Consider the following 27,724-nt stretch of genomic DNA (forward strand, 5'->3'; position numbering starts at 1 on the left):
TGGCAATCACAGTGTTCTTAAAGGTGCCCCTACCTAGTGAGCCCTCTCTCCTGCTGTTCTTCTGAATTCTGCTCCGTAACTGTTTCCCCCACATTTGTTACCTGTTTCTTCTACCAAGATTAGTGCCAACAACCTATCAGACATGAAGTTCTGAACTACTGCACCCTGACTGTCCTGCTTTCTAGATGTCGTCATCTTCATTCACTAAGTACATGTGCTGTACAGCAGCAAGCACCACTGCTCTTTATCATAACTTTGGTTTTATTTCATGGCAGAGGATTGATGTCATCTGTAGTGTTTAATTTAGTGGTAGTTTAGCTGAATAATCTTATATAACAAGGTTAATAGAGGTCTCAAGATGTCATAAAAAATTTTGCAGGGACATTTCATTTTAAAGGGGTATATGCTGTAGTGGGCTTTACTTTGGGAATTTATAATCATCCCCAGTTGAATCAGTCCCTCATGAATGTTAGGGGGTTGTTATGGAATCATGTGCTCTCGTGGGATCCTTTAGGGTAGAATTGTCATCTTGTATTTCTGTGGTTTAAATGCTTGGCATTCTTCAATAAAACATACCTGTGTTCTCTCTCATCCTCATTATACAGGTAAAAACATTCAATTACTTTCTTTGGATGTGGTTATGTTAAATACTTTGCTTTTCATAAATGCAGATTGTTTATGGATTATATGGACAATTAGCATATGTGAAATAAAATGGTACAGCAAGTAGTGGGAGGACGTCCCATACCACACTGGATAACCCCCATGATGATCCTTTGCGGGGTGCACATGTAAGTGTCCCTAACAGTCAGCTGCTCTTTCTTCAGATACACTGAAGAGATGGTACCCTGGCACCCTTGCTTGAAACTCATCAGCAACTGTGAGCAGAAGCTTTCCGGTCGCACATCAAGGCGCTTGATAACGATGGAAAAGGTGAAGGGATTTGAGGTAAGTTATCCTAGTGTTTTTCAGATAAATTCTGGAAGAATTAGAAGTAGATTTTTCTAGTTTTCTTCTAATGAAGTTTGGAAACGTTAGTCCTTGATTTTTTAAAAAATATTGACGAGTTCAGGAAGAGGTAAAAGTTGAGCAGGTTTGTGGCCTTTGGTGGAGTTCAGAGGGTAGGAATAGAATATAGAAGTTGAAGACTAGAAATAAAAGTTGACCTTTACTTTTCAGGCTTATTTGACATCCTTGGGCTAACTCAGTTATAAAACAGAGCACTCTTAATTAAACAACCATTGTCTAATTAGCGATGTACTAGTTACCATTTCTCCCCAAAAGCAGAACCTACTTGACTGCAGACTGTACTGAAGAGAAAATGTCACTTTGAATAAAGGAGAAAGTAATTTGCCCCCATCTGTTAGGGTCCAACACGTGTTCTCTCTCTTTTTCTTTCTCTTTCTCCCCCACACATAATTCATTTAAGCTTGAGAAGAAAGAACAAAACATCTGTTACTTCATATCCAGATCAGAATTGATATGAATACCTCATACTGGAGCTTAATTAAATCTACAGAATGCTCACTGGGCTGTACTTATCTTGATTGACAACCAAAGCTCTTCCATATTCACTAGAAATTTGAGTAAGCCCCATCTTTGTTTTGGATTTGTAGGGCAAGCGGAGAACAGGGTGTTACTGCCTGAGGATTTTGTCTTACTCATCCTTACTCTGCATTTGATATTTTTCATCTACTTCACAGCTTACGGGTTCTTTCACAATAATAAAAACTAATGTTTGTACAGTCCCTTTTGCATATATTATTTTACATATTTCTTGTTTTTGTCCTTTTAATTTCCATTTCCTGTCTGTCTCTAATTTAGACCCTTATTACCATATACCTGGTTTATGCTGATAATCTCCTAAATTACCTTTCTCCTTCCATTTTTCACACCTCTAGTTCCTACATGTTAAATAAATCTTCCTAAAACACTGCATTTGTTAAGTCACTTCTTGATGCAAAAATTTTCGTGACTCATTTTTATAAGAGTAAGGTTCAGAATCTTCAATGTGACAAAATTTCCTCAATAATTGGGCTCCAGTATCAGGGCATTTCTGAAGGCTAAGCTATGTGTATATATACATATACGTATGTGTGTGTGTGTGGGTGTGTATAAAGTTGATTGGTGTCCACTCTTACATATATGTGTATGTATGTATTTGTGTACATACATACATACATATGTAAAGGTATATGTGATGTAATTAAAATGAATGTCTGATAGTCATTTTAAACAAATACTAGAAGTTTATATGCAAGTAGCAGATATTCTTGGAGTGGCATCTTGTACTCAATATACTTATGTCATAATTATTCAGCATGTTCTTAAAACTTTTAGATTTACATTTAAAGAAGAAATATATTAAACAGTTATTTTACTTTATAGTACACCTTGCTTTTCTTCAAATTATATTCCTGGACTTTGCTGCTCACATTTTATACCAGACAGGTCACTTAATGTTTTTTGGAAGTCACATCTCGTTCCAAGGATGACAGTTTACCATTAAACGTTTAAAACATAAGCAGTTTTCAGAAATTCCAAAAGAGGAGTTTTCAAATTGTTTGACACAGTGACACAACCTTCCAAAGCGATCATTTTAAATGGCCACCGTTTATTTGGATATGGAGTAAGCCCTCCCTATCCGAGGGTTCCACATCCACAGATTCAGCCAAACTGCTCATCCTAAATGTGGTACACGATCCACAGCTGGTTGAAACTGAGCGTGCGGAACCCGTGGATGCCGAGACCCGACTCTCAGACTTGAGCATCTGCCAATTTTGGTATCCACAGTGGGTCCTGGAACCAATCTCCTGTGGATGCCAAGGGAGGACTGTACCAAGAAGCCCTCTTAACTAACTTCATTTCAAACTCAGTTGATTAACCAGTACTGGCTGTTCCTGCTCTAAAACACAATGCATGATGCCTAGAATAGGTCAGAGACTTTGAGCTAGTGAGTTACTTGGTCTCTACTATATTTGTACACTTCTGTACTTACAGATGAATTGTCTATTGTGAGTCACTTGTGTTTTTCCTGTGAGCTGTTTATGCCAGTTATATTTGCTATGTCATTTATATAATCTAAATACTAGTTAGACCAGTGAAATGTGAATGGAAGAATGAAGTTGTCATTTCTGTAGAAACAAATATGAATGCTTTAGAAAGATAGGACAAAGTGAATTGCTGAAAAATTTAGAGTCTTGTATTGGAAATGGTTGAGATAACTATAACAGATTGGGAAAAAGTTACTGCAATCCAGGTTTCTGTACTGAGGTTGCTTTGTAAGAGTCTAAGTTCTTGCTTCATTTTACAGAAGCCAAAACTGGACATCTTTGCAGGTCTTAATTCTGTATCAAAAGATTGATAACGTGGCATGTGGAATCTTAGTTCTCTGACCAGGGATTGAACCCATGCCCCCTGCAGTGGAAGCGTAGTCTTAACCACTGGACCACCAGGGAAGTCCCTGAATATACAATTTTTTAAGTTGAAATAAGATGTTTAATATATTAACAAAGCATTTTAATTTTTTCCTGCTTTTACTGACTTTTTAAATTAACTGTAGTCTACTCAGCCTGCCATAACAGAATACTGCAGACAGAGTGGCTTAAATAAAAGAACTTGATTTTCTCACAGTTCTGGAGACTGGAAGTCCAAAGCCAGCAGGTTTGGTTTCTGATGAGACCTCTCTTCCTAGCTTGTAGACAGCCGCCTTCTCTTTGTGTCCTCTGTACATACACACTGCTGATGTTTCTTCCTCTTACAAGGACATCGGTGCTATTGGATTGCCACCCCACAGTGATGGCCTCATTTAACTTCATTCACCTCCTTTAAGGCCCTATGTCCAAGTACAGAAATATTGGGGGTTAGGACTTCAACATATGAATTTTGAGGCACACAATTCAGTCCATAACACTGATTATCAGTATCTGTCACATTGAATAAAAGCCTTCTGTTGTATGTTAGAGTATGCTTTTTTCATACTCTCCTAGTCACTTCTCATGTCTTTTATATTTTGAGGGAAGTAGTAAGACATTTGATAATTCAGATAGTAACATTACAGCTCTTAGAAATCACAGCACTTAATGTACTTATATGAGTTATTAATAATAAGAATAATAACTAACATGTGCCAGCCACATGAGTAATATGTATAAAAAACAAATATTACCTATAGATTTTGTAGTTTTAGTCTTGAAATGAGAAAGTAAAGTGAGTGACATTAGCATTCTTAGTGAGGTATAATTGACATATTTCTCATCTGTACATCATGGTTCAATGTTTGTATGCATTATGAAATGATCACCACAGTAAGTCTAGTTAACATCCATCACCATACATAGTTACAAATTTTTTTTTATCATGATGAGGACTTTCAAGATCTACTCTCTTAGCAACTTTCAGATACGCAATGCACTATTATTAACTAGTTACCATGCTGTACATTACATCCTCATGGCTTATTTATTTTATAGTTGGAAGTTTGTACTTTTTGACCCTCTCCACTGCCTCCCTCCTCTAACCCCCTGACAACTATCAGTCTGTTCTCTGTCTTAATAAGCTTCGTTTTTTGTTTGTTTTGTTTTTTAGAATCTACATATAAGTGAGATCATATGGTGTTTGTCTTTTTCTGTCTTATTTCACTTTGCTTAATGCCCTCAGGGTCGATCCATGTTGTTGCAAATGGAAAGATTTCATTCTTTTTTTATGGCTGAGGAGTATTCTATTATACATATCACGTCTGCTTTATCCATTCATCCATCGATGAACATACAACTTGCTCCCATATCTCGGCTGTTGTAAATAATGCTGCACTGAATGTGGGGGTGTATGTATCTTTTCAGATTAGGGTTTTCATTTTCATAAGGTAAATGCCCAGAAGTGGAATTGCTGGGTCATATGTTAGTTCTGTTTTTAATTCGAGGGGTCTTCATATTGTTTTCCATCGTGGCTGCACCAATTTACCTTCCTTCCAAAAATGCACACAGGTTCCCTTTCCTTTTTATCCTCACAAACATTTGTTATTTCCTTTGGATAACAGCCATTTTAATAGGTGTGAGATGATATCTCATTGTGGTTTTGATTTGCATTTCCGTGATTAGTGATGTTGAGCATCTTTTCAAGTGCCTGTTGACCATCTGTATGTTGTCTTTGGAAAAATGTCTATTCAGACCCTCTGCCCATTTTTTAATTTTCATATTTTGCTTTTGAGTTGTATGAGTTCTTTGTATATTTTGGATATTAACCCTTATCAGGTACATGATTTGCAAATGTTTTCTCCCATTTGGTAGGTTGCCTTTTCATTTTGTTGATGATTTTCTTTGCTGGGCAGAAACCTTTTAGTTTGATGTAGTCTCACTTGTTTTTTTGGTTTTTTGGGTTTTTTTGCGGTACGCGGGCCTCTCACTGCTGTGGCCTCTCCTGTTGCAGAGCACAGGCTCCGGACGCGCAGGCTCAGCGGCCATGGCTCACGGGCCCAGCCGCTCCACGGCATGTGGGATCTTCACGGACCGGGGCACGAACCCGTGTCCCCTGCATCGGCAGGTGGACTCTCAACCACTGTGCCACCAGGGAAGCCCTCACTTGTTTATTTTTGCTTTTGTCACCTTATTTTTAAAGTCATATCCAAAAGATCATCACCAAGATCGATGTCAAGAAACCACCTGTGTTTTCTTCAAGTCTCTAATCCATTTTAGTTAATTTCTGTGTATGATGTAAGAGGATAGAGTTTCATTCTTTTGCATGTGGCTGTCCAGTCTTCCCAGCACTCTTTATTGAAGAGACTGTCCTTTCCCCGTTGTATATTCTTGGCTCTTTTGTCATACATTAATTAATTGAACATAAAAGTGTGGAGTTACTTCTGGGTTCTCTATTCTCTTCCATTGATCTATGTGTCTGTTTTTATGCTAAAACCATACTGCTAGAATTGACATAGCTTTGTAATATAGTTTGAAATCAAGGAGCATAATACCTCCAGCTTTGTTCTTCTTTCTCAAGATTGCTTCAGCTATTTGGGCTTTTTTGCAGTTCCATACAAATTTTTATCATAAATGGATGTTGAATTTTGTCAAATGCTTTCTCTGCATCTATTGAGATGATCATACAATTTTATTCTTCCTTTTTTTTTTTTTTGCGGTATGCGGGCATCTCACTGTTGTGGCCTCTCCCGTTGCAGAGCACAGGCTCTGGATGCACAGGCTCAGCAGCCATGGCTCACAGGCCTAGCCACTCTGCGGCATGTGAGATCTTCCCGGACCAGGGCACGAACCCGTGTCCCCTGCATCGGCAGGCGGACTCTCAACCACTGCGCCACCAGGGAAGCCCTATTCTTCCTTTTTTTAATGTGGTGTATCACGTTTTATTGACTTGTATTGAACTCTTCTGGCATCCCTGGAATAAATTCCACTTGATCATGGTGTATGATTCTTTTAATGTATCATTGAGTTTGGTTTGCTAATATTTTGTTGAGGAGTTGTATATCTATATTCATCAAGGATATTAGTCTATAATTTCTTTTCTTGTGGTACCCTTGTCTGGTTTTGGGTAATGCTGGCCTCGTAGAATGAGTTTGGAAGTGTTCCCTCTTCCTGTATATTTTGGAAGAGTTTGAAAAAGATGGTATTAATTCTTCTTTGAATGTTTTGTAGAATTCACAAATGAAGACATCTGGTCCTCTGCTTTTGTTTGTTGGGAAGTTTTTGATTACTGATTCAATTTCTTTCTTTTTTTTTTTTTAAAGATGATGGGGGCAGGAGTTTATTAATTAATTAATTTATTTTTGCTGTGTTGCGTCTTCGTTTCTGTGCGAGGGCTTTCTCTAGTTATGGCAGGCAGGGGCCACTCTTCATCGCGGTGCGCGGGCCTCTCACTATGGCGGCCTCTCTTGTGGAGCACAGGCTCCAGACGCGCAGGCTCAGTAGTTGTGGCTCACGGGCGTAGTTGCTCCGTGGCATGTGGGATCCTCCCAGACCAAGGCTCGAACCCGTGTCCCCTGCATTAGCAGGCAGATTCTCAACCACTGCACCACCAGGGAAGCCCCTACTGATTCAATTTCTATTAGCAATTGGTCTATTCAGATTTTCTGTTTCTTCATGACCCAATCTTAGAAGGTTGTGTGTTTCTAGGAATTTCTTCTAGGTTGTGTAATTTGTTGGCATATAAGTGTTGATAGTGGTCTCTTATGATCCTTTGTATTTCTGTGGTATCAGTTTAAAGTTTCTTCTTCAGTTCTGATTTTACTTATTTGAGTCTTTTTTTTTTCAAGTGAGTCTAGCTAAAGGCTTGTCAGCTCTATTTATCTTTTCAAAGAACCAGCTCTTAGTTTCATTCATCTTTTCTATTATGTTTTTAGTCTCTATTTCACTTATTTCTTCTCTGATCTTTATTTCCTTCCTTTCTAGTTTGTTGAGGTGTAAAGTTAGGTTGTTTGTTTAATGTTTATTTTAATGCATTAAAAATACAAATATTACCTATATATTTTGCAGTTTTAAGTCTTGATATTAGAAAGTACAGTGAATGACATCAGCAATCTTTATTTTGTGGCCTCCATAAAAAGTACTTGCACCATATGATGATTATGAGGGCTTGAAGCACTGTTCCAAAGAATTGGAAGGAGAAAAATCTAGAGAAAAGGCTTTAATAATTAATGGAGCCCCATAATAAACCAGTCATTTCTGTTTTAGTGACAAAATTAAGACCCATTGTGGACAATTTCACATTTGCTTTTCCCTGAGTTTAATTTGTTTAAGAAAGTCTAGTATATTTTTTTTGGTAGATTTATAATATTTCCCTAAGCAAATTTGATACACAGAAGAAGAAATAGAGAATGATCTAAGAATGCTTCTGAGAATGCTTTTTCCTATCTAAAAATGATAAATAAGGTCACTCACCTTAGATATTTTTAAACCTATAAAGGCAGTGTTAATTTTTGTTTGGTTGCTTTTTATCATTTTACTTTTGTCCTTTCAAATTAATTTATAAAACAAGGCAAGCCTTTTGCTCAAGTAATTTTTTGAAATGGCCTTCACTTTATAAGATCAAATTTAATCAGTGAGTTTTAACTTGTATGGAGTTTATTATAACTGAAATTACTTTGTCATGTTAAATTAGTCGTGTTTGGCTTTTAATTAATTACTTCATTTCTACCTTCTGTTTGTATGGAGAGGAGTGTATATAATTGCAGCAAGATCCCAGTCCTTTATAATGAAAGTGATGACATAAAATTGTCAAACAGTTCTCATGCACATCTAACAAATTATTCTCGACCTTGTTCAGTGTTGTTGATTTTGGCAGTGGAAGACTATTAATTTTAGATTTTTACACTTTTGTATACTGTGTCTCTTCATTTTTGATTTGTTACTTGTTAGGTTTAACTTCAGTATAACTTTTGACCCACTTGATGTGTTGTTATAAAGTGTTCTCCCTCCCCCCCCTTTTAAAATGTAAACATAAGTTATAAATGTAAAAATATCTAAAGAGTATAGATATTTCATAAAACTTTGTATCTTTACATTATTGGCTATAGTTTTCAGACTTACTGAACATTAGTAGTAAAGGAGAAAATTCTTGCTAACCATGTTAAAATTATGAAGATGCCTGATTAAGAAAAGCTAGTTTTCTGTCATTATTCCCTGTTGATGTAGTCTGAAAGCTAAGTGAATGACAAATAACACTGTTTAATGCTTTATTTTTTACAGCGGTTTCACATCCATTTGACCTTATTATTTTGCCTCTGTTAGAGATGAGGAAGTGGCCAAGGCCTAGCCCAGTCCACTTAAATAGGAAGTGGCCAATTTGAGACCAAAACTCCTCTTTGTCCCTGAAATTCTCTCCTTTTTTGTAGATCATGTTGCCTCTTCACCAAAACACAATTCTACCTTTAGAATATGCCAAGATTAAAAGGCAAATGTTCTTCAGTAGCATGTTACAAGTTTCTTTTAAAGCCAGTTTTTTCTCATCACTCATGGGGCCATGGCAGAATGATTTGTTTTTACTAGAACTTATTTTTCCTGTTGATACAACATGTAGTCAATGCTGCTATATATAGTTGTGGTCACAGTGGTTACTCCTATAAAACATTTTTCTCATATAAAATTCATAGGAGAAAAATGCTGCTCTCTAGAGTTGTCCAGAACAGTTCAGAAATCAAGTGTAGTAGTTTGTCTTCAGTGAAGTACCCAAAATAATACTCTCTCAGTGTTTTATACCAATATACTTGGATAGACAAATGAGTACCCAAAGCAGCCATTTTCAAGACTTCCTTGAAATTTTTTTTAAACATTAATGCAACTTTTATATGCTATAGTACTTGGTTAAATATAAGAAAATTATCTTAAATTGTCATTGCACTAAATGGGCCGTCATGTGCCCTATTTGTTTTGTGGCTTATTTACTGGACATCCTGCCTTACACTGCTGGTGGTTTGAGAAGTACTGAAGTATAGATAAATTTAATTTTAGATACCATATGGACATTAGTTTAGACTAAAGTTATAATACTGTGTAAACCAGTTGTTATTTTTTTTATAGCTAGCCAGTATAGTTCACATGATTTAAAGTAGAGAATATTGGGAGGTCATAGTAGCAGGTGATGAAAGTTAATGTAATTTTTTATTTTGGACCAAATGAAAGAGTCCAGTAACATGAAGCCTATGAATGCTTCATTAATCAGGATGGAAGGTGGCCAAAACTGAAAGACTTGACTAAAGGACTGAAAGATTTTAAAGCTGTGGAGGGAGAAAAGAACCATTAACATTATAACAACAACAACGGTGTTTTAAATAAGAGAGAGAAGAGAAACTGAGGTCACTTGTTTGAGAAAATGACTTATGAATGGCTTGAAGTGGAAGAAATTAGTCTTTGTATAAGTAGTTTCCATATTATAATGATAGTAGTGTTACTAATCACAACCTGTGGTGTTTTGCTGACATAATGCTTGTGCCTGTTTCCATTATGCATTATCCTTTCCCAGGATCCATGTTGTCAATTTTTTTTCCTTTGGCAGCCATTTGAATTAAAGGTGGTCTCTTCCTGTTGACCTTTCTTTCTGAAATACTTTGTTTTTTGCCTGTCTTTTGCCAGGATGGTTGGGTATTTTCCTTTTGATTAGAGCTATGAAAGATTAGAGATTAGGTATGAAGTATTTCGATCTTATAACATGCCTGGTGGGAAATAGATGCTACTTCATTTATCAGTGAGAAAAATAAGACAGGGTGACACTAAATCAGAACATGATAGTTGGATATGAACTGAGTCTAGGTCATAGTACAATACAGTATTCATTACCATCAAAATGTGTGTCTGTGTGTGTGTGTCTCTGTGTGTGTGAGAGAGAGAGAGAGGGCAAGGGAGAGAGATGGAGAAAGAGAGACTCTTTTAAATTATTTTGCATTAGAAATCAGAAGGAAGCTATTTGCATTATTTATAAATTATATTTCAACTTGAGATATTTAAAAAAGGCTTATAAAAACAGAAAGAAGCCTGATGCTGCATATCATATTGTATTAATTCAGTTTTAAGGATCATGCCATCTACTTAGTTCTGAATGAATCACTTTTGCTGTTAATGGTACTTTTCCTTGAATTTAAATTTTAGAGAGTCATCACTTGACTTTTTCTTTTATACTTCTGCAACTAAATGACTTTGCCAAACTGGATGTTTTGTTAAATTAATGCTATCATAATAGTTTTAAATTACTATTTCTGGTAAACCAAGAAAAAGCAAAAGTCTATCCCCTACTAGCTCCAAGAAGGAATCATTTAAGATACCTGGATCCTTCTACTTATGATGCTATTTGGATATGGCTCTTTTATTTGCAGGAAAAAGCAGTTGTTCTCTGAAGGCAGAGAGAGCATCCATCTTAATGTTCCAGCTCTAATGCTCATATTTTCAAACCATGGCAGTAAAACAGTCTTTAACTGTTGTTACAGAATCTTAGGCAGAGGTCAGTTGCAAAATATAAAGTATGATCTAGGGGTCCAAGGCATGAATGGTTTAGGGAAATGGGAAGTTTATGTTCATAGTCAGCATAATCCTCTGGAGCTTTTTTTATAATTCTCAAATGACACATTTTCTATTTTTTGTATTTTTATTTATTTATCAAATGGTTATTTAATTTAGAACTATATTTCTAGTGTTTTTCAAATTCAAACACAAACTAGTGTCTTCTTCTCACTCCATGACCCACCAAGAACCCAACCCTGAGATTTTAATGTGTATTTTTTTTGCCCCAAACCTAAAGGGTACAGTTTAATGAATAATTATAAAGTAAACATCTCTGTAACCACCACCAAGGTCAGAATTACAGAGTATTGGAGCATCCCCTTTTGTGGCTATTTTTGATCATAAACACCTCCTCCTGCAGGTATAACCACTAATCTGACTTTTATGGTAATCACTTCCTTACTTTCCTTTGTAATATTATCACTATCGAATTCATCCCTAAGCAAAATAATTTTGTTTGTTTTTGATGTTTACATATATAAATGCAGGTGTATTTTAATTAATTTTTCTTTTAATGGATTGTTGATGATTTTAAGAAGTCACCTAGGAGATGAATTGTCTCCACATTAAAGCAAGAGTATATATGTTCATGTCTATGCGTGTTTTGGTCTGTTACTCATCCTCTGCTGCTTAGGTAAGTAAGGTTCTTCTTAACTTTAATTGACTTTTAGATATAGTAACTAATAAGTTGTCATTACATTTTTATCCCCTGTGTTGACTTGTATTTTAATGTTTGAGGTTAAGTTTTGAATTTTATGGAGTTATAGGTTTTAGTGGCGAGTATGTAGGAAGTATTCATAGTTCTGTATCAACATGATAGCACAGATATCCATGATGGTTTTTTTTAGTTAGAAAGAAATTATGTGTTGAGTGCCAGATGTCAAAGTTCAATCATTAGGTGTCACTCATTTTCAGAACTCTAGATATAAAGATTTTTATATATATTAAAATATTTTAACAAATTCTAGGTAACTTAATATCTTACAGAGTAATTAAACTTTTTACAAGTACAGGTTATATGTAAATACAAAGTTTAGGGATGAAGATTTCCAACCCTTACCTTGCTCCCATTAAGAATAGTGCTAGAGGGTTTTTTTCCTTAACAGTATTGGATGCCAGACTTTTGACCTGCTTGTCCTTGGTTTGGAAATGGCCTAGTGCTGTTTATAGTTGTATAACTTTAGCACAAGTGGTTTCTATAGCTACTGTCCAGTACCAGATGTAGAACACTGGGAAGCTTTGATAAGGGGAGCAGGATTTTTAAACAAAAGCCGGACATGGATAATTACCCTGAAGCTGAACTGAGGTCCATTATGTTCAGCACTGTCATTTACATTTCATTTTCACTCTCTGCTGATTATAAGAAGGAAAATCTACTCACTGTTTTCCTCTTCCATCTCTTTGCCTTCTTCCTCTCACCTTATTAAAGAATGTGTATTATACCTTTAATCTGTTTCATGAATCCTCAACAGAATTAGGTGAGCATCACCAATTTGCTGGCTTTTACTTACGATGACAGCATCATTGGTTTCCACTTATCATAGAATAAGTTTCGTAAGCCATTTGTATTCAAGTGTTTGCAGTGAAGCTGCTGTTTTGTATAAACTGCTGCCACTTTGAGAATATAAATGACTTAAGGTTAATACTAGTGAGGTAGAAGAAATCATTATCTCATTATCAGGAGCTGTCAGTAAGTGAAAGGACAACTTAAACCTGACCTATAATTAAAATAGCCATTTGGTTTTCTTCCAGATGGTTTTCAGCTTCATCCCCAAAGTGACACCTTTCTAGGGGAAAGCTCTTGTTTTTAAACAGTAATTTTTATAAATTGATGATTATTCTTAGGTATATTGTTGGGGGATTCTTTGAAAGTAACTCTTTTGGCAGTAAAGGGAAACCGTGAGAGAGAATTTTGGCTTCAGTTAGAATGTGGGTTGGGAGTGATGAGACAGACTGTAGAGTTAAGCAAGGGGATCCAGTTTGTAGTAGAGGGGGACTGGGGGCAAGGAAGTTGAGAAAATTCATACTTGATGACTCCTTTTTTTTTCTCTGTAAAGAAAGATGTAAGTTTTTGTTGAGAGTGAATGGAAAAGGTAGCATGAGAAATGAGAAAAAACTGTCTTTTACTGATTTTTACATTCATGTATTTTTCATATTTTAGTATGTTTTCTTTTTCTGATTTGATTGCATGTTCCCTGAGGGGAAAGCCATGGCTTTCATCACTCAGCATGTGTTTATGGGACCATTTGTGTCATGTGTTGAGACAGAACAGACTGATAAAACATAGTCCTTATCCTTAGAGAACTTGCATGTGGGAGAAACGATGACCCAACCCATTCCAGCATCACGTGTTTGGTTCTGTAGTGATCAGTGCATATTGCTCTGTGAACACCAGGGAGCGCCTACCTGAGGAGATGGTGCTTGAGTCAAGAGACCAACATTTTCAGCAAAGGTACAGAGACATGAGAGGGGTTATGGTGCATTCAGGGAACCCTAGACATTTAAGCATGACTGAAATACTAAGTATGTGGGGAGGAGTGGCTTGAGAAGTGGAAAACCAAAGACCTGCCTAGTGTTGAAGGTCTTTACGTACCAAAGAGTTTCAAGTTTATCCTATCGGTGATGGCAAGCCCTGAGGAATGTGAGTTAGTAGAGTGACAGAAGTTCTTGTTTTAGGAAGGTCACCCGGGCTTTAACATGCAGGCAAGTTTTTATTATGGAAAGATGCCTGTGATACCAGCCTGGAGGCTTCTGGCATGGTCATGTGAAGATGATGAGGCTGTCAACTAATAAAGGTAGAAACTGGAGATTGTGGGCGAGACAGTGGAATTGAGAGCTTCAGGGGAGGTAGATGTGCCAGGACCTAATGACTAATTGAATAATTGGGGTAAGGGAGACAGGAGTTAAGGATAACTTTTAGAAATCTGGCTTGGGGTAGCTGAGTAGGTGCATGTATCTTTACCTGTCCTCCCTACTTCCCAAAGGACATGGCGCAGTGCCGCTTTCCTGGACTGCTGCAGGAGTCTTCCAGCTGGTTTCCCTGCCTCTGGAATTTCTCCTACCATTATGTTTCCTGTACGGTAGCCGGAATATCTTTCACAATGTAAACAGATAATGAAACTCCCCTGCCTAAAAGTCATCAATAACTTTGTGAAATTTAGACTAAAATTCAGAGTCCTTCACATAACCTTCAAGGCTGGCCCGATCTTAGGCTTCTGGCCTGTCTCTCCAATTTCATTTTGTGCCACCTTCCCTTTAGTTTTGCAAGCCTTAGCCACACTAGCCTGCTTTCAGTTCCCAGAATGTACTTACCTCTTTCAAGTCTGAGTCTTTTCACATTGTTTCCTCCCTCATTGTGTTCCCTAGAATGCTTTCTTCTGGTCTCTTTCTATGAGTAAATTTGACTCATCCTTTAGGTCTCAGATAAATGTCACTTCCTTAGGGAAGCCTTTCTTATGCATTCTCTTCTCCCCCATCTAACTAGGTGTCTCCTTATATTCTTATAGTAACCCTTTTCTTCCCAGTGTTTAATCATGGTTTGTAAATACATGTTTGGGTATACATTGTTTAATGTCTCTTCCCGCTAGTATATAACTGAATTCATGGAGCTTGACTGTTTTGCTCACCACTCGGTAAATATTTATGGAATGAATAGTAATTGTTCAGTGATTGTTTTGGGCCCCTCTAGAATAAAAAACAATCAAATTCAACAGCATTTAAATCATCCATTTGAAAGAAGAGTAGGAATAGATAGTTAAGGCTGGCTAAAAGTTTTCTGTTTCAAAATACACTGAATTTTAGCATTACCCTGATATCACTCCTCAAAAGTCAGTGGTACAGAAACATTTTAATCCTATCATACCTAGGCCTCATTTCTCATGAGAAGCAAACCAAAAAAGCAGCTGAATCGCCATACTGTGGAAAATCATAACACCTTCCTTCTGTTTAAGGGAGATGATAACAAAGAATGGCAGATTTCTGGGAGAAGGCATTAATTAGAAGGATAGTTTTACCTAAATGGAGTTGTGAACTTTAGTTTCTTTAAAGTCTGAGCAGTTTTATGATGTTCAGGACGCTCTTACATATATGTATTCTCCCAGTGTAATCCAGAGTGTCATTCGTTCCATTCAAAGTGTCAGCTTCAGGGCTTCTCTGGTGGCGCAGTGGTTGAGTCCGCCTGCCGATGCAGGGGACACGGGTTCGTGCCCCGGTCCGGGAAGATCCCACATGCCGTGGAGCGGCTGGGCCCGTGAGCCATGGCTGCTGAGCCTGCGCGTCCGGAGCCTGTGCTCCGCGGCGGGAGAGGCCACAGCAGTGAGAGGCCTGCGTACCGCAAAAAAAAAAAAAAAAAAGTGTCAGCTTCAGATGTAACTACAAAACATACAGTTTTTTTTTCTTTTCTTGAAAAGTTGTTCCCCTTTAGATTAACATTTATTAAATTACAAGTGGCTGAAGTACTTTCCTTTCAATGTCTCCTGTGTTCTTTTTGATGCTCTACTTTTGATGTAGAGTTATTTGTAAAAATAAAGATTAACTTGAATAAGGTCTAGTTTATGTACTTTTCCTTTATTTTTCTCGAGAATAATTTGCAAATGGACATAAATGACAATGATACACTTTACAGTCACTAAGGTAAATATGTATTTGTATATTTCCACACTATTCTTCTGAAAATGAAATGGTGTGAATAAATGCCAGTGCCCTCTGAAGGAAAATGGCCATCATGTTGCTGCTCTGTAACTCTAGGTGTTTACAGCAATCAGGACTTAGAGACAGTGAGGGAAATAGAGCGCTCCTGACAGTCGGATGCATGATGGTCAGCTCTGCTTTAAACTATCTTTATCCACAGCGGGAAATACTATACAGAAGGATTTATCTGCTTCAGCCAGCAGAGGGCACTGTACACATAAAAGTACACTACCAATTGTAAAGCTTCCTTTGATTTTTTTTGGCAAGTGTGTTAAAATTCCTCGAGTGGTTTATGTTTAGAATTAGCAGTACTGATAGGACAGGAAATTGGCTGGGTGGGACAGTGGTTAAAGGGGTTCTGTCTAAAAGTTTAGATCTGAAATATGTGCTACCAAATATGTTGCTGTTCCGTGAAGAATGTCCTCTAAATGTCAAACTCCATTTTGAACGACCCACTAATCTACCATGTGGGAAGTTAACTCTTTAACCATTGTTTTGATGTAATTTCTACTTAAAAAAAAAACAACAACTGTGATGGAAAACGCATGAGCTTTGAAGTCTGATCTAGTCTACAATTCTGGAAATACTGCTTACTAGATGTGTGACTTGTGGCAGATTATTTAGACTCTTTTAGTCTCTTTCCATATCTGCAAAATTTAGATAATAATCTGTGAAAAGATGCAGAAAATTAAATAATTCACTTATGTAAAACACATAGTTGCAAATATGTATCAGTTGCTTTCTTGAATCAGAACTTGTATGTTTCTTGTCATATTTACAATTGCTGTTTGTCTTACAAAGTTAAGTGATAGGTCTGAAAGCTGTGTATTTCCATTATGTAGCCATCTGTAGCTAGCACAGATTTTCCTACAGAAATTCTTGATTTCTGGTTATAAAAATGATAAACAGTAGATAGTGTCATCAACAATCTTAATATTTTATTCATATTTCCTTAAGTACTGCCATGTGCCAAAATTTAACCAGTAGTTATGAAATATGGGAAAAGTGGTCTGTAATCTTTCATTGCCATAGTTTTCTTTCTTGGCATTTCCTAATTCTTTGTGTATTTTTATTTTCCATGAAGTATTTCTTGCTTACTAAAGATTGGCAGAACTCAGGTTTCATGATACATAGATGATATCATGACTGATAGTGATAGACAGATTTGGAAGTGTTAGAGAAACCAGAAATCAAACATTGGGGCAAGATTGAGTTAGTGAGGGATATCAAGCATTGTGTTGCTTGAGGATACTCTTCTCCTTTTAAGTAAACCCTTGGCATTTGAGATACTGAGTTGAAAAAAAAATCTGCAGATATTCTTGGTTGAGATGGGCAGGGAATGTGAATAGAGAAGAGTTATCAAAAGGTGATGAAAAATATGTAGAGTTGAATATCATCATCTCAAGTGTGAGCCCTGGTAAACTAAACTAAAGATAGGATGAAAGAGAGAGGGAAAAGAGAAAAAAATAGCGAGCTTGCCGTTTTATTCAGCATCAAGTTAACATAAGTTCTGAATGCTGCAAATGGTATTTTTCATAAGGACCAGAGTATATGTTAAATGTGTATTGTTCATAGGTAATGATATTTACATATATGATATGTATGTGATAATATGTGGACCATAAATGTACTGAATGTTTTATGTGGAACATTTTATGAACCATATCTTTTCCACCTAGATGAAAATGGTAGCCAAAGTCTCTGGAGTGTCTGGCTTATCCCGAAGCAGGACTTAACGCTGCTAGTAATAGAACGGCTCTTGCCAGGTCCCTGGCTGCACAAGGGATTTGGAGCTTTTGGATTCTCCAGGAGTTTTTGTTATGAATGTCTTATTTCACAATTAGGGGGCAATCAATCTTATAGAAGGAGGCGTTCCACTATAGGACCCAAACACATACCTCACATTGATTCTTCTCTACTCCCTGGGAGATAAATAGCATTTCCCCCAGCCTCCAGAGGTTGCATTTCGAAGGTTAATAGTCTTTCCCCACTTTTCCTGTAGCATGTATTTCTCTGTCACTGGGTCTCTGTAGCACTGAATATATGGTCTTTTAGGGGCTTATTTTGCTTTTACTACTATATGTTCTGAGCGAATCTTGAAGTCTAAACTAGTTAGATAAAGAATGCCATAGGTAGTATATGTTTTCTTGATAAACATTAATTAGCATAGGTTTTAATCATTACTTTTGGGTTTTCCAGGTTTCTGCTGTTCATTCTCCGTCTCTGCCTCTGGTCTTTATAGTCTCTTCTTCATCCTCAGTTTGTCCTATGTATATCCTTTAAGTCAAAGACAAGCTATTTGGTTAAGCTCCCACTTTTGTCTATGAGGATACCTACCTTCTATTGTGCTTCAGCTTTTCTCTCCTGCTTCCCCCAGTGAGCTGCATAATTGGCAGTTTAGGTGGGTTAGGCACACAAGTAACTGAGCCTGAGTCAGTCCCCGGCCCATCCTGGTCTTCAGCTGTCTTACCATGCCTCTACCTTTTAATCTAGCACTCTGGGATCACACATTTCTGTCCTGTCATTCCACTGCAGCCCCAGGACATTCACTGAAGTAGTCTGCAGTGCATTTTGAGATGTAGAGGTGCTCTTGCATGGCTTAGAGGAGTCACAGGGAGAAGAGAGGACAGAAGGCAAAGCTGGGAAGGATCTCACTGCCTGACGGTGTTCTGATCCCTCTTGTACAGAAGAGGAAAGTGAAAAGACATTCAGCAAACTGATGTGCAATTGAATCTCACTCCCAAATGTTAAGGGAAAAGCCTCAGAATTAGGGAAAGTTTGAACCCGTTTGGATTTTAGCCAGAATGCTGGAATATTAGATTTGCATTTTAATAAGTTGCATTTGATCCCATTATGGAGAATAGAGAGGGAGCCACAAAGGCAAGGCAACTGGCAGTTTAGGAAAAAAGCAAGGAGAGATGAGGAAGGCTTAAACTATAATAGTGGAGTTACGGGTGAAGAGGAGGAGTGGATTTGAGAAATTTAGGATGCAGAATCTAAGATTTTAGGACTGACTTAATGTGAGAAGAAAAGGGAGAGCGATTTGACCCACGTTTCTGATTTTGATGACTGGGTGGAGAATGATGCAAAGAGCTGTGAGAAGTAATGTAGCAGGAGAGATGTCACATCTGGACATAGCTTTACATATAACCAAGTAAAGGTATTTCTGCCAGGATTAAGGTAATGTAGTTCAGAAAGTAGGCAAGTTTTCTAGTGATCTTATTTGATATAAGGACAGAATGTAGAACGCCTGGAAGAGCAGATGATGGCAAATCCCTTCCTTTCCTATGACTCTTCAGTCAGACTTCTGATAAAAGTTGCCATGCACAAGGCAAGGCTAAATGCTGGACCATCATCCTGTATTGCTGCTCTCCCAGGCCCAGTCTGGAGATGTGGACGTTGAGTCCTCCTGTCCAGTCGACAGTACTGCTAGGGTTATGGTATCCCTCAGGCATCCTGTGGCTCCTTATATCTCCTTCTAGTATGAAAATTTTGTATCATCGAAATAATCCTCTTAGTTACTAGAACAAAGTTAATAGCATTTCTGATCCAGGTCTCTTCCTTTCTGGGGAGCCTTTGTTCATCACATGTTTATTCCCTGAGATACTCCTTCTTCTTGAGTTGAGGCAAGAGTTAGCTCTTTTGGGGAAAAAAACCTCATTATGTTATAGTTAAAGGGTGTAGTCCCTGGGTCTGGTAGACCTGTGTTCAAATCCTAGCTCTGTCACTTACCAGCTGTATTATCTTGTGCTTGTACTCTTAAATAACTCCTCATCTGTAGATGGTAATAAGAGTGTACTTATCTCTTAGAGCTGATGAGTTTGTATTAGATAGTGCATGTAAAGCATTTAGGATGATTTTTGGCCCATAATAAATACCCCATAAATACTACCTTTCATTTGGTATTCTTTAACTTTTTATCTTTTGGGGATTATATAGCCTGAAGTTAGTAACCATTGGCATGCTTTCACGTGCTTGCAAGAATTTGGAACTGTAGTATACTTAGTGCCATAAAATTTAAATAGCCACTTTTTTTCTTTTTAAATGAATCAGGAAATCTGGGCATGTTTAATAATTTCTTTTTTTGTGTAATTTAAAAAAAACATTCTGGGGCAAAATAGTTTCTGAATAAACAAATCAGCCAACATAATTTTATTTTGGCTAAACCTGGGCTTTTATTAATATTAGATATGAGGGAGAGAATGAAAGCATTCATCTCATACAGGAATGAGGAAAAATACAAAACTATTTTGAGGATTGTTATATTCCAGATATATTTGTAGATATCATTTTGATACTGAAAACGATAAATAATTAGGCTTCATATTTTCTAATTATGTCTCCCGTCTATTCTCAGAATCACATTAATCCCTGTACATTTGAATATGAATTTACAGAAATGCATGGGAAATGAGATTTTATTTCTAATTAGATTTTTTTTCACAGTTTAAGGTGGCTAGTGAAATTGGCTGAGAAGCTGATGTTTCAATGTTGTCTGTCAGTCTTCTTATCCTCAATTTTCTAAGCTGAAACATGACATTTTAGCCCAGGTTAATATTTCCAGTTTCCAAATGTCAGTCTAAGCACTAGTCCTCACCTGTCTCTGAAGTCTAAAAGTGTGAAAATCACTTGTTTATCCTGTATCTTCATCTACTGAGGTTACTTAAAGTTGCCAGGAATAGTTTATTTCATTAACTGAACGTGCATGTACTCCCAAACAGTTTTACTGATCTGTATGACATCATACAAATGTAATAATTTGTTGTTGTACACCATTGGAGTAGAAGCTTCCTTGCTTGATAATTCTTATAGTCAAAGACGGTTTCAGTTTGTGCTGAACTAGGAATCGGAAGATGCAGGTGGTTGTCCCAACTCGAGTTGCCTGGATGATTCTCTTTGCATTCCCTGGGTCTCTGTTTTCCCAGTAAAAGTTTTTGTCTTCTCTGTCCAGAGGACTGTTGTGTGGATCAGATGAGGTGAAGTAAGTGAAAACACTTTGGATACCCAAGCATGATACAGATATAAAGTGGTGGTGTATTTCTTGTTCATGTAATAAAGGAAAACAACTGTGTACCAGAGAGTGAGATTTTGCTTAAAGTAAATGACTGCTTTGGTTGCAGGCTAACGAAAGAAATAACTCAAACATCTTTATTTTCTGTATTTTCCAACCAACCAGAACCGGGACCAGTATTCACATCTGCTGAGTGATCACTTTCTGCCGTACCAAGGTCATAATTCCTTCCGTGAGAAATATTTCAGTGGGGTAACAAAAAGAATTGCCAAGGAAGAAAAATCTAGCCAGGAATGAAAATTAGGATTTTGACAATGGAGAAAGAATAAGGATTTGATAGAAAAGACATCTGGATGTGAACTTTCATGTATGATACAGAAAATGTACTGTTTTAAATAATTTTATATAACAAAATAAATGCTATAAAGTCAACTGAACAATTCTTTTAACGTTAGCTTTGTTTTATAGACTATTCTGTTGTATGTGGTCTTTTGAACTTTATATTTATGCTTTCAAGTATTATGGAAATTGAAAACAGTTATATTTTTGGTAATTAATTTACAAATGGTGTTGACTTTTTAAACAGATATCTGCTGGATATGTTATAGGCATTAATAGTGTTTGAGAATTTATTCATTAGGTAGGCTTGTTTAATTTTGGTTTTGATTGTAATTGTTTTACATTGTCACTAATAAAGCTTACTGAGGATTCCTAAAATCGTGTAGTATACAGAGGGGATGTGATGAAGGAAATGAATTTTTATTTATAAATCCCAGACAAGTTAGTAACACAATGATAATGTTGATGATGAGAAAGGCTAGGACCTGACAACCTAAAAAGATTCCAAACTCCTTGAGGCCTGTCCACATCTGAAGCTCGTCTGTACCTTGGATTTGCTTCTGCATTCCTAAACCTTGACTGTCGGTCAAGTTAACTACCCACAATTTTTGGTTTAGAAAGTAACTGATAGTTAAAAGCAGTAACAACAACACAAATCCTTGATGGTTCCCTAATGGCATTAAGTCTAATCAGAGCTCTTTGAAATAGAAGCTGTATTTTCTTGAAGGAGAAACTTTGCTGAGTCCACATTGTGTCCATCATGAAAATATCTTGTTTGAAAACCACTCTACCCATTAATTCAGGATGCTAATAGCTTTCCTGCTCTCGGTGGTCAAAGTACCTCAGCAGGACGGCAGTAAACGAATCCTCTCTCTTTAACCAGAGCCTATTTTTATTTATGCTATTATTATTATTTTAGTGTTACTGCTGGCTTTTATGGACTCACAGTTTGAATGTGCATAGCTTAGGACCTCCGGAAGACCAGTGCTGCCCAAGCAGAGAGAGAGAGAGCAGGCCATCCGCCTAGTTCTCCCTCCTTTTCTTGTCCTGCAGCTCTGAATTTCAGCAGCAGATCTCAAACATTTCAGTGATTGTTTTGTTTTGGTTTCTGGATGTGATTTGTGGTACACTGGGGAAAATCTAAAAGTATTCAAGGATGATTTATTTTCAGTATTTCTGTTGTAAACTGACTTATTTAAAATTTTTTGAGGTTATATGGGCGGTGAGTTTGAAACTTTGTAGCTGACTAAATTTGGAATGAGATTTTAGCCTTGCCCCATTTTTTGGTTGTCACAAAAATTAGTCCAAATTAGTTCCAAATTAGATCTGGAAAAGTTGCAACATTAATTTTAGTCACTTTGTTCTTAAAAATTATCCAACATTAAAAAAATATATTTCAAATTATTTCTTATTACCATTAGTGGAGGCCTTCTAATCTTTAATTCTTCATTGTTGTGAGGTTTATTTTCATATATATCAATAAGTTCAGTCTCCCATTCCTGAAATGTCACCGGACTCAGAGTGTGAATTTGTGCAGTTGTTTTGAGGTTAGTACTCAGAAGTGAAAAAGAAACCCGATCACTTTCAACCGATTTTGATTTTAGTGCAGGTAACACGTCCTCTTATTCTAAAAAAAAGAGACTTTATTTTCTGGCATCAGGATCTTACTACTTCTGCATAAGTTGGAGAAGATCATTTCTGGGATTGCTTTAGTTTTATGTGTATTCCTCATGCACTTACTGGCAGGAATATCACCTAGCAAAATGCCTACATTTTAGGTAGTCCTGTAGTATGAATTTACAGTGTAATCTGTGAGTGAACCCTAGGTGGTCTGTGGGCTGGCCTATTTAATGTTTATAATATGACAGACTCTATAATTTTGTTTCTGGCATATATTAAAACATCCATAAAATACAGACGGTTACGGATGTAACCATCTTGGTGGTGTTTCATCATAAGTAACCTCCTTCCCATCCATTCTGGTGGATTTTTTTTTTTTTTTTTTTGCTGTGATAGTTGGGAAGGAATAGTGGAATAGGAGGTCTTTGGGGTATTTAGCCAAAGTTTAAAATCTGCTACAAATTTCTAGCCACTTCCTGCCCAAGGTGACCCAGGTTTAGGCCTGTTCGCCACTAACTTCCTTATGACTAATTCTTTAAGTACAGAGATTGAGCAATGAAACATTTTCAAACTGTTTAAACTCTGGGAGGTAAGTCAGTGTTACCATTATTTCCTTATGGTGGAAACTCACTTAAAATTCAGGACTGGGCTTCCCTGGTGGCGCAGTGGTTGAGAGTCTGCCTGCTGATGCAGGGGACACGGGTTCGCGCCCCGGTCCGTGAAGATCCCACATGCCACGGAGCGGCTGGGCCCGTGAGCCATGGCCGCTGAGCCTGCGCGTCCGGAGCCTGTGCTCTGCAGAGGGAGAGGCCACAACAGTGAGAGGCCCACGTACCGAAAAAAAAAAGAAAAAAGAAAAAAAAAATTCAAGGCTTCTCTGGTGGCGCAGTGGTTGAAAGTCCGCCTGCCGATGCAGGGGACACGGGTTCATGCCCCGGTCCGGCAAGATCCCATATGCCACAGAGTGGCTGGGCCTGTGAGCCATGGCCGCTGAGCCTGCGCGTCCGGAGCCTTTGCTCCGCAACGGGAGAGGCCACAACAGTGAGAGGCCCACGTACCACAAAAAAAAAAAAAAAAAAAAATTGATATACCCTACATATTTAAGAAGAATGGTGATTACAACTAAAGAACTTTATTTCAAGTTCGGTAGGGAAAAGTAGAGTATGAGTTAACATACCAAATGCATTGTAGTGAATGTGTTTACATTATTGGATGAAAAATGTGCTTTAAAAGTTTGGGACAGAAACAACTTTTAAGGTAATATGTTTTATACTCTTATAATTAAACAATCAGGGATGACTTTTTTTTTTTTAACATCAGGAAATTAGATGTTAAGTTTGTGTTATCTAGATGCCAATATAAGCAAATCTGACTCTTGAATCAAAGGCCTTAGTCCTTTTGGGTTAAGAGAACTAACCCATGCTGGAAATATTATCAAGTATTGCTAATCCAAAGAGATATGTAATAAAACATTATGTGTTGAAAATCAAAGGTGACATTTTTAGGGGGAAATGATCTTTCTACACCATTCTAATCTCCCTTGTAAAACCACCGTGGAACTAAGCTGATGTTCATGGTTCTAATACTAAACAAGGCACTGGCCCTGTATAAATTCATTAATGGAACATAGGGGTAGAAATGGAGGTTGGTGTTGCTGAGACTATTGATGACCTTATTGTTGATTTGCCTGTTTGACCAAAAGGGAGTAAATTATACCAGAATAAGGACTTTGGCTCTTTTTACAAGAGCATGGGTTTTCTCCATTATAAAGTTATTTAGAAAACTAAACACTTGTAAGAATCTTTCTGTCTTAGAAGGATTGTATTCATAGAACAAGCGAAGTCTACTTTGATTTCCAACTCACCCACTCCCATTTTTCTCAGATATTTATCAAGTAATGTGGTTTGTAATCCAAACCAAAAAAAAAAAAGTGCCTTAATCCAGAACATACACATGGACACAATAACACTAGACTGATGATGTTTGTACTTTACTAAAACATTGAGATCGTCTCTAAAACAGAGTGGTTTAAGAACATAAGGTCTAGAGTGTAAAGAATTGTAATGGAATGATAAACATATCTGCGATTCTATCTAGCCATAGCATCATGGAGACAGCACATTCCTTGATGTTCTTTGGGCAAACCTGACTCTATTCCCTTAATAGAGGTCTGCCTCAGGATGTTCATATGTTTCACTATGTGGGATAAGCAAGTTGACATTTAGACATAACTGAGGCCAACCTGGAATTTGGCTCTTATCCCTTGCTTTATAAGCCATTGTAGACAGGCTCTTAGGGGGATGGAGGCTAAATTCTCATGGCAGTCTCTTAAGAAGCCTGGGCCATGGAACAAAATAGGCTTAAAAGATGAATGTTAAGATAAGCCAGCTTCACTTTATGTAACTGCTAGCCCTATTTCTTGGGACATTAGGACGTGCTTAGTATATTTTTGTTCTAGAATTTGAATGTTCTTACTAAGATAATTATATCGCGGTGATGCCAAACTGAATCACCTAAAAAGGAATCTGCTTTGACCTCTATGACTTTAAAATCTCTGCTTTAATCAAGCCTTCCTGACTTTCTCCTGAGGGCTTATCAGAAGAACTCTATTTTGTCTAACATCCAGCAGTGGAGATTAGCTGGGCTTATGTGTGAAATTAGTCAGATTTTTTAAATGGCTGAGGAGAAAATTAAAATTGGAAATGAAATGGTACTTGGGTTGGGCTTTGATGGGCTGCCCAAGTATTGTATCTAATGTGTTGTACATTCGTGAAGTGGATCAGGATGGTCAGAGCTGGTATTGATGAGCTTTAAAAATCTGTAAAACCTCTTTAATATCTGTTTATTTATAAATCATGGGCTGGAGTATCTCACCACAAGTCTGAGTGCTTCCAGCACAAACAGCAAAACTTCTTTTTGCATTATTTTTCTATAGTTTTTACCTCTTGGGAGACAGTTCTCCATAGATGCCTTGGGTTTCTATACACCTTACTAAAGAGGGCACTGACCCCCTGCATCGTAGACCGTCTTTTGGTGGGGTGTGAGCACCCTTGAAAGATACAGGTAGTGTCTCCACCTCCCCTGCCTCCTCCCTCTTCTGAAAAGGGAAGAAGGCTATTCTAGCTAATAGTCTGCTAACTATTAGCTAACTACTGGGCTCTTTTCAAAACTGAACACCTGAGCCATCCAACCTGATACTTCCAAAGTGGAGTGGATCAGACAGACTCACAACTACCAAGATAGAAGGGCCCAACAAGCCTCACTTGTCCAATGGAATTGGTGTATTCAAGAATGCAGCTGGCTTAGCCCTTGTTGCATCTTGAATTTAGATGAAAAGGTGCCAGCTATCCGTTTGGGGAAAGTTTTACCCCCCATTCCACTGCCTGAAACAAAGGGAGTGGCTCAATGGTGTCCTTGATTCATAAAGGTTGCATTTAGGGTGGGCTAAAAATACATTTAGGCTACAATCAGGAGATTGCTCTAAATGCCTTCTGCCTCGTTCACTGATGGATTGGCCAAACTGAAACCCAGTGGTGGTGGACTGCTGTGGCTGCTCGATCTCAGCGCCAGGTACACAGACCTGAAAACGGATGTGGCTGGCCTGGTCCATGGGCAGAAAAAGCTGTTCTCATAACTCCAGCCAATACCCTCTTTGCTGAGCCTTGTTATATTTTTACTGACTTTTAGGCTGTTGCTAATGACGTACGGTTTGTTCTGTCACTTGGGAAACTACAGATTAGCTGATTAAAGATACCCTTCCTTAGGGGCTACAAATAGTAGAAACAGACTGTGGCTGCCGGCAGAGCTGTCTGGGTCATTCTCTGATGAGACCAACTAGAGTAAAGCTGTTGGTTGGGCTGGCACCACCCAGATTGCCATCATTGTCCCACACATGGCAGCACATCCACCACTGTATAGACAGGACACAAAGTAAAGGACTATGTTTCTGATGCAGAGTTACCATTTGCTGCCAGACTTGTGACTCCTGCCAAAGGTAGACTCTGATTGCCTTGTGGTGAAGGAGACCACATTGCATGGAGTGTTGTCCAGCCTGCTTCTGGCAGATTGATTATTTTAGATCTTTGCCCCACTCTCAGAGCTGTTGGCGCTTTCTCGGGTTACAACAGTGTTGTTCTGCAGTTGACTCCAGCCACGTCACTTTGGCCCTTGAGACTAATTCGTGTCACATGTTTGGCTTTTTGGACCATTTGGTATTTGGTATGACAACGGTATTATACCTTTCATTGCAAAAGCCACTCGACCATGGGCTGATAGTCAAGGTATCTGGTAGACTTTCCACGCTCCCTACCATCCACAGGCATCTGGAATTTTTGAGCTCTGGAAATTTTCTCTACATTGTTCTGTGTTTTCTCTGGCAGTCATTTACCAAGCCTTCTCAGAAAGGCTTAGTACATTGCTCCAGAGCTGGCTCTGACTAGTGCAGTGTTTTGTCCTTTGTCAGACACCTAAGTCTTTTAGTTGGTGGGTTTCAACTCAGAGACAGCTGTTGATTAATAGCTTGAGTCTCAGGCTGGGAAGATTTCCAAAACCAGCACCAAAGAGGGAGCTGTGACAATCTGGTCCAAAAGGACTCCTCTACCTAGTGTGCTTTATTATTGATGTTGAAGCCGGATAATCAATATTTCATCTGATTTATTATCTTTAATTTTCTTCTCCCTACACTTTCCTCTAGATCTCAAAAAATGTAAACAAAAATTGTCTTCTATTTTATTTTAATGGTAACTGCTTTTCCCTGTAGCAGTTATATGTGCTACTCTATTTTCCCTATGATACGTGTTCTAAGGCTTGCCTGCTGGTGATTGGTTGATGCCAGGGCAGAGAAAGAGCATGGTGCGTAGGGGAGCTACATGTGGTTTAGAATCACTGAAGGGTGATGTGTGACCTGGGAATCAACAAAGTAAGGCTAGAGATTATGGCAGGAGGGGTTTCTAACCTTGCCTCCCTCTGCTCTGGGGGAGGAAGGGAAGCTACCTCAGGATTTTTAGTGGGAAGGAGATATTATCAGGCTTGGTCTAACACCATCACTCCAGTGGTAATAGTTTGGAGT

The 27,724-nt window shown here is 37.8% G+C and overlaps 1 protein-coding gene across 3 annotated transcripts in view; it reads left to right on the forward strand.

Moving 5' to 3' along the window:
- TRMT11 (tRNA methyltransferase 11 homolog) overlaps window positions 1-21,553 on the forward strand; it is a 61,966-nt gene extending 40,413 nt beyond the window's left edge. For all 3 annotated transcript variants that reach the window (XM_082669288.1, XM_082669289.1, XM_082669290.1), the window contains 2 exons: window positions 828-948; window positions 20,863-21,553. In XM_082669288.1, the coding sequence (XP_082525414.1) occupies window positions 828-948; window positions 20,863-20,994 (253 nt within the window). In that variant the 3' untranslated portion in view covers window positions 20,995-21,553. The remainder of the gene's footprint in view (window positions 1-827; window positions 949-20,862) is intronic.
- Window positions 21,554-27,724: the final 6,171 nt, after the last annotated feature.

Source organism: Grampus griseus (genome assembly GCF_964374135.1).
Source record: "Grampus griseus genome assembly, chromosome: 13".
NCBI lineage: Eukaryota > Metazoa > Chordata > Mammalia > Artiodactyla > Delphinidae > Grampus > Grampus griseus.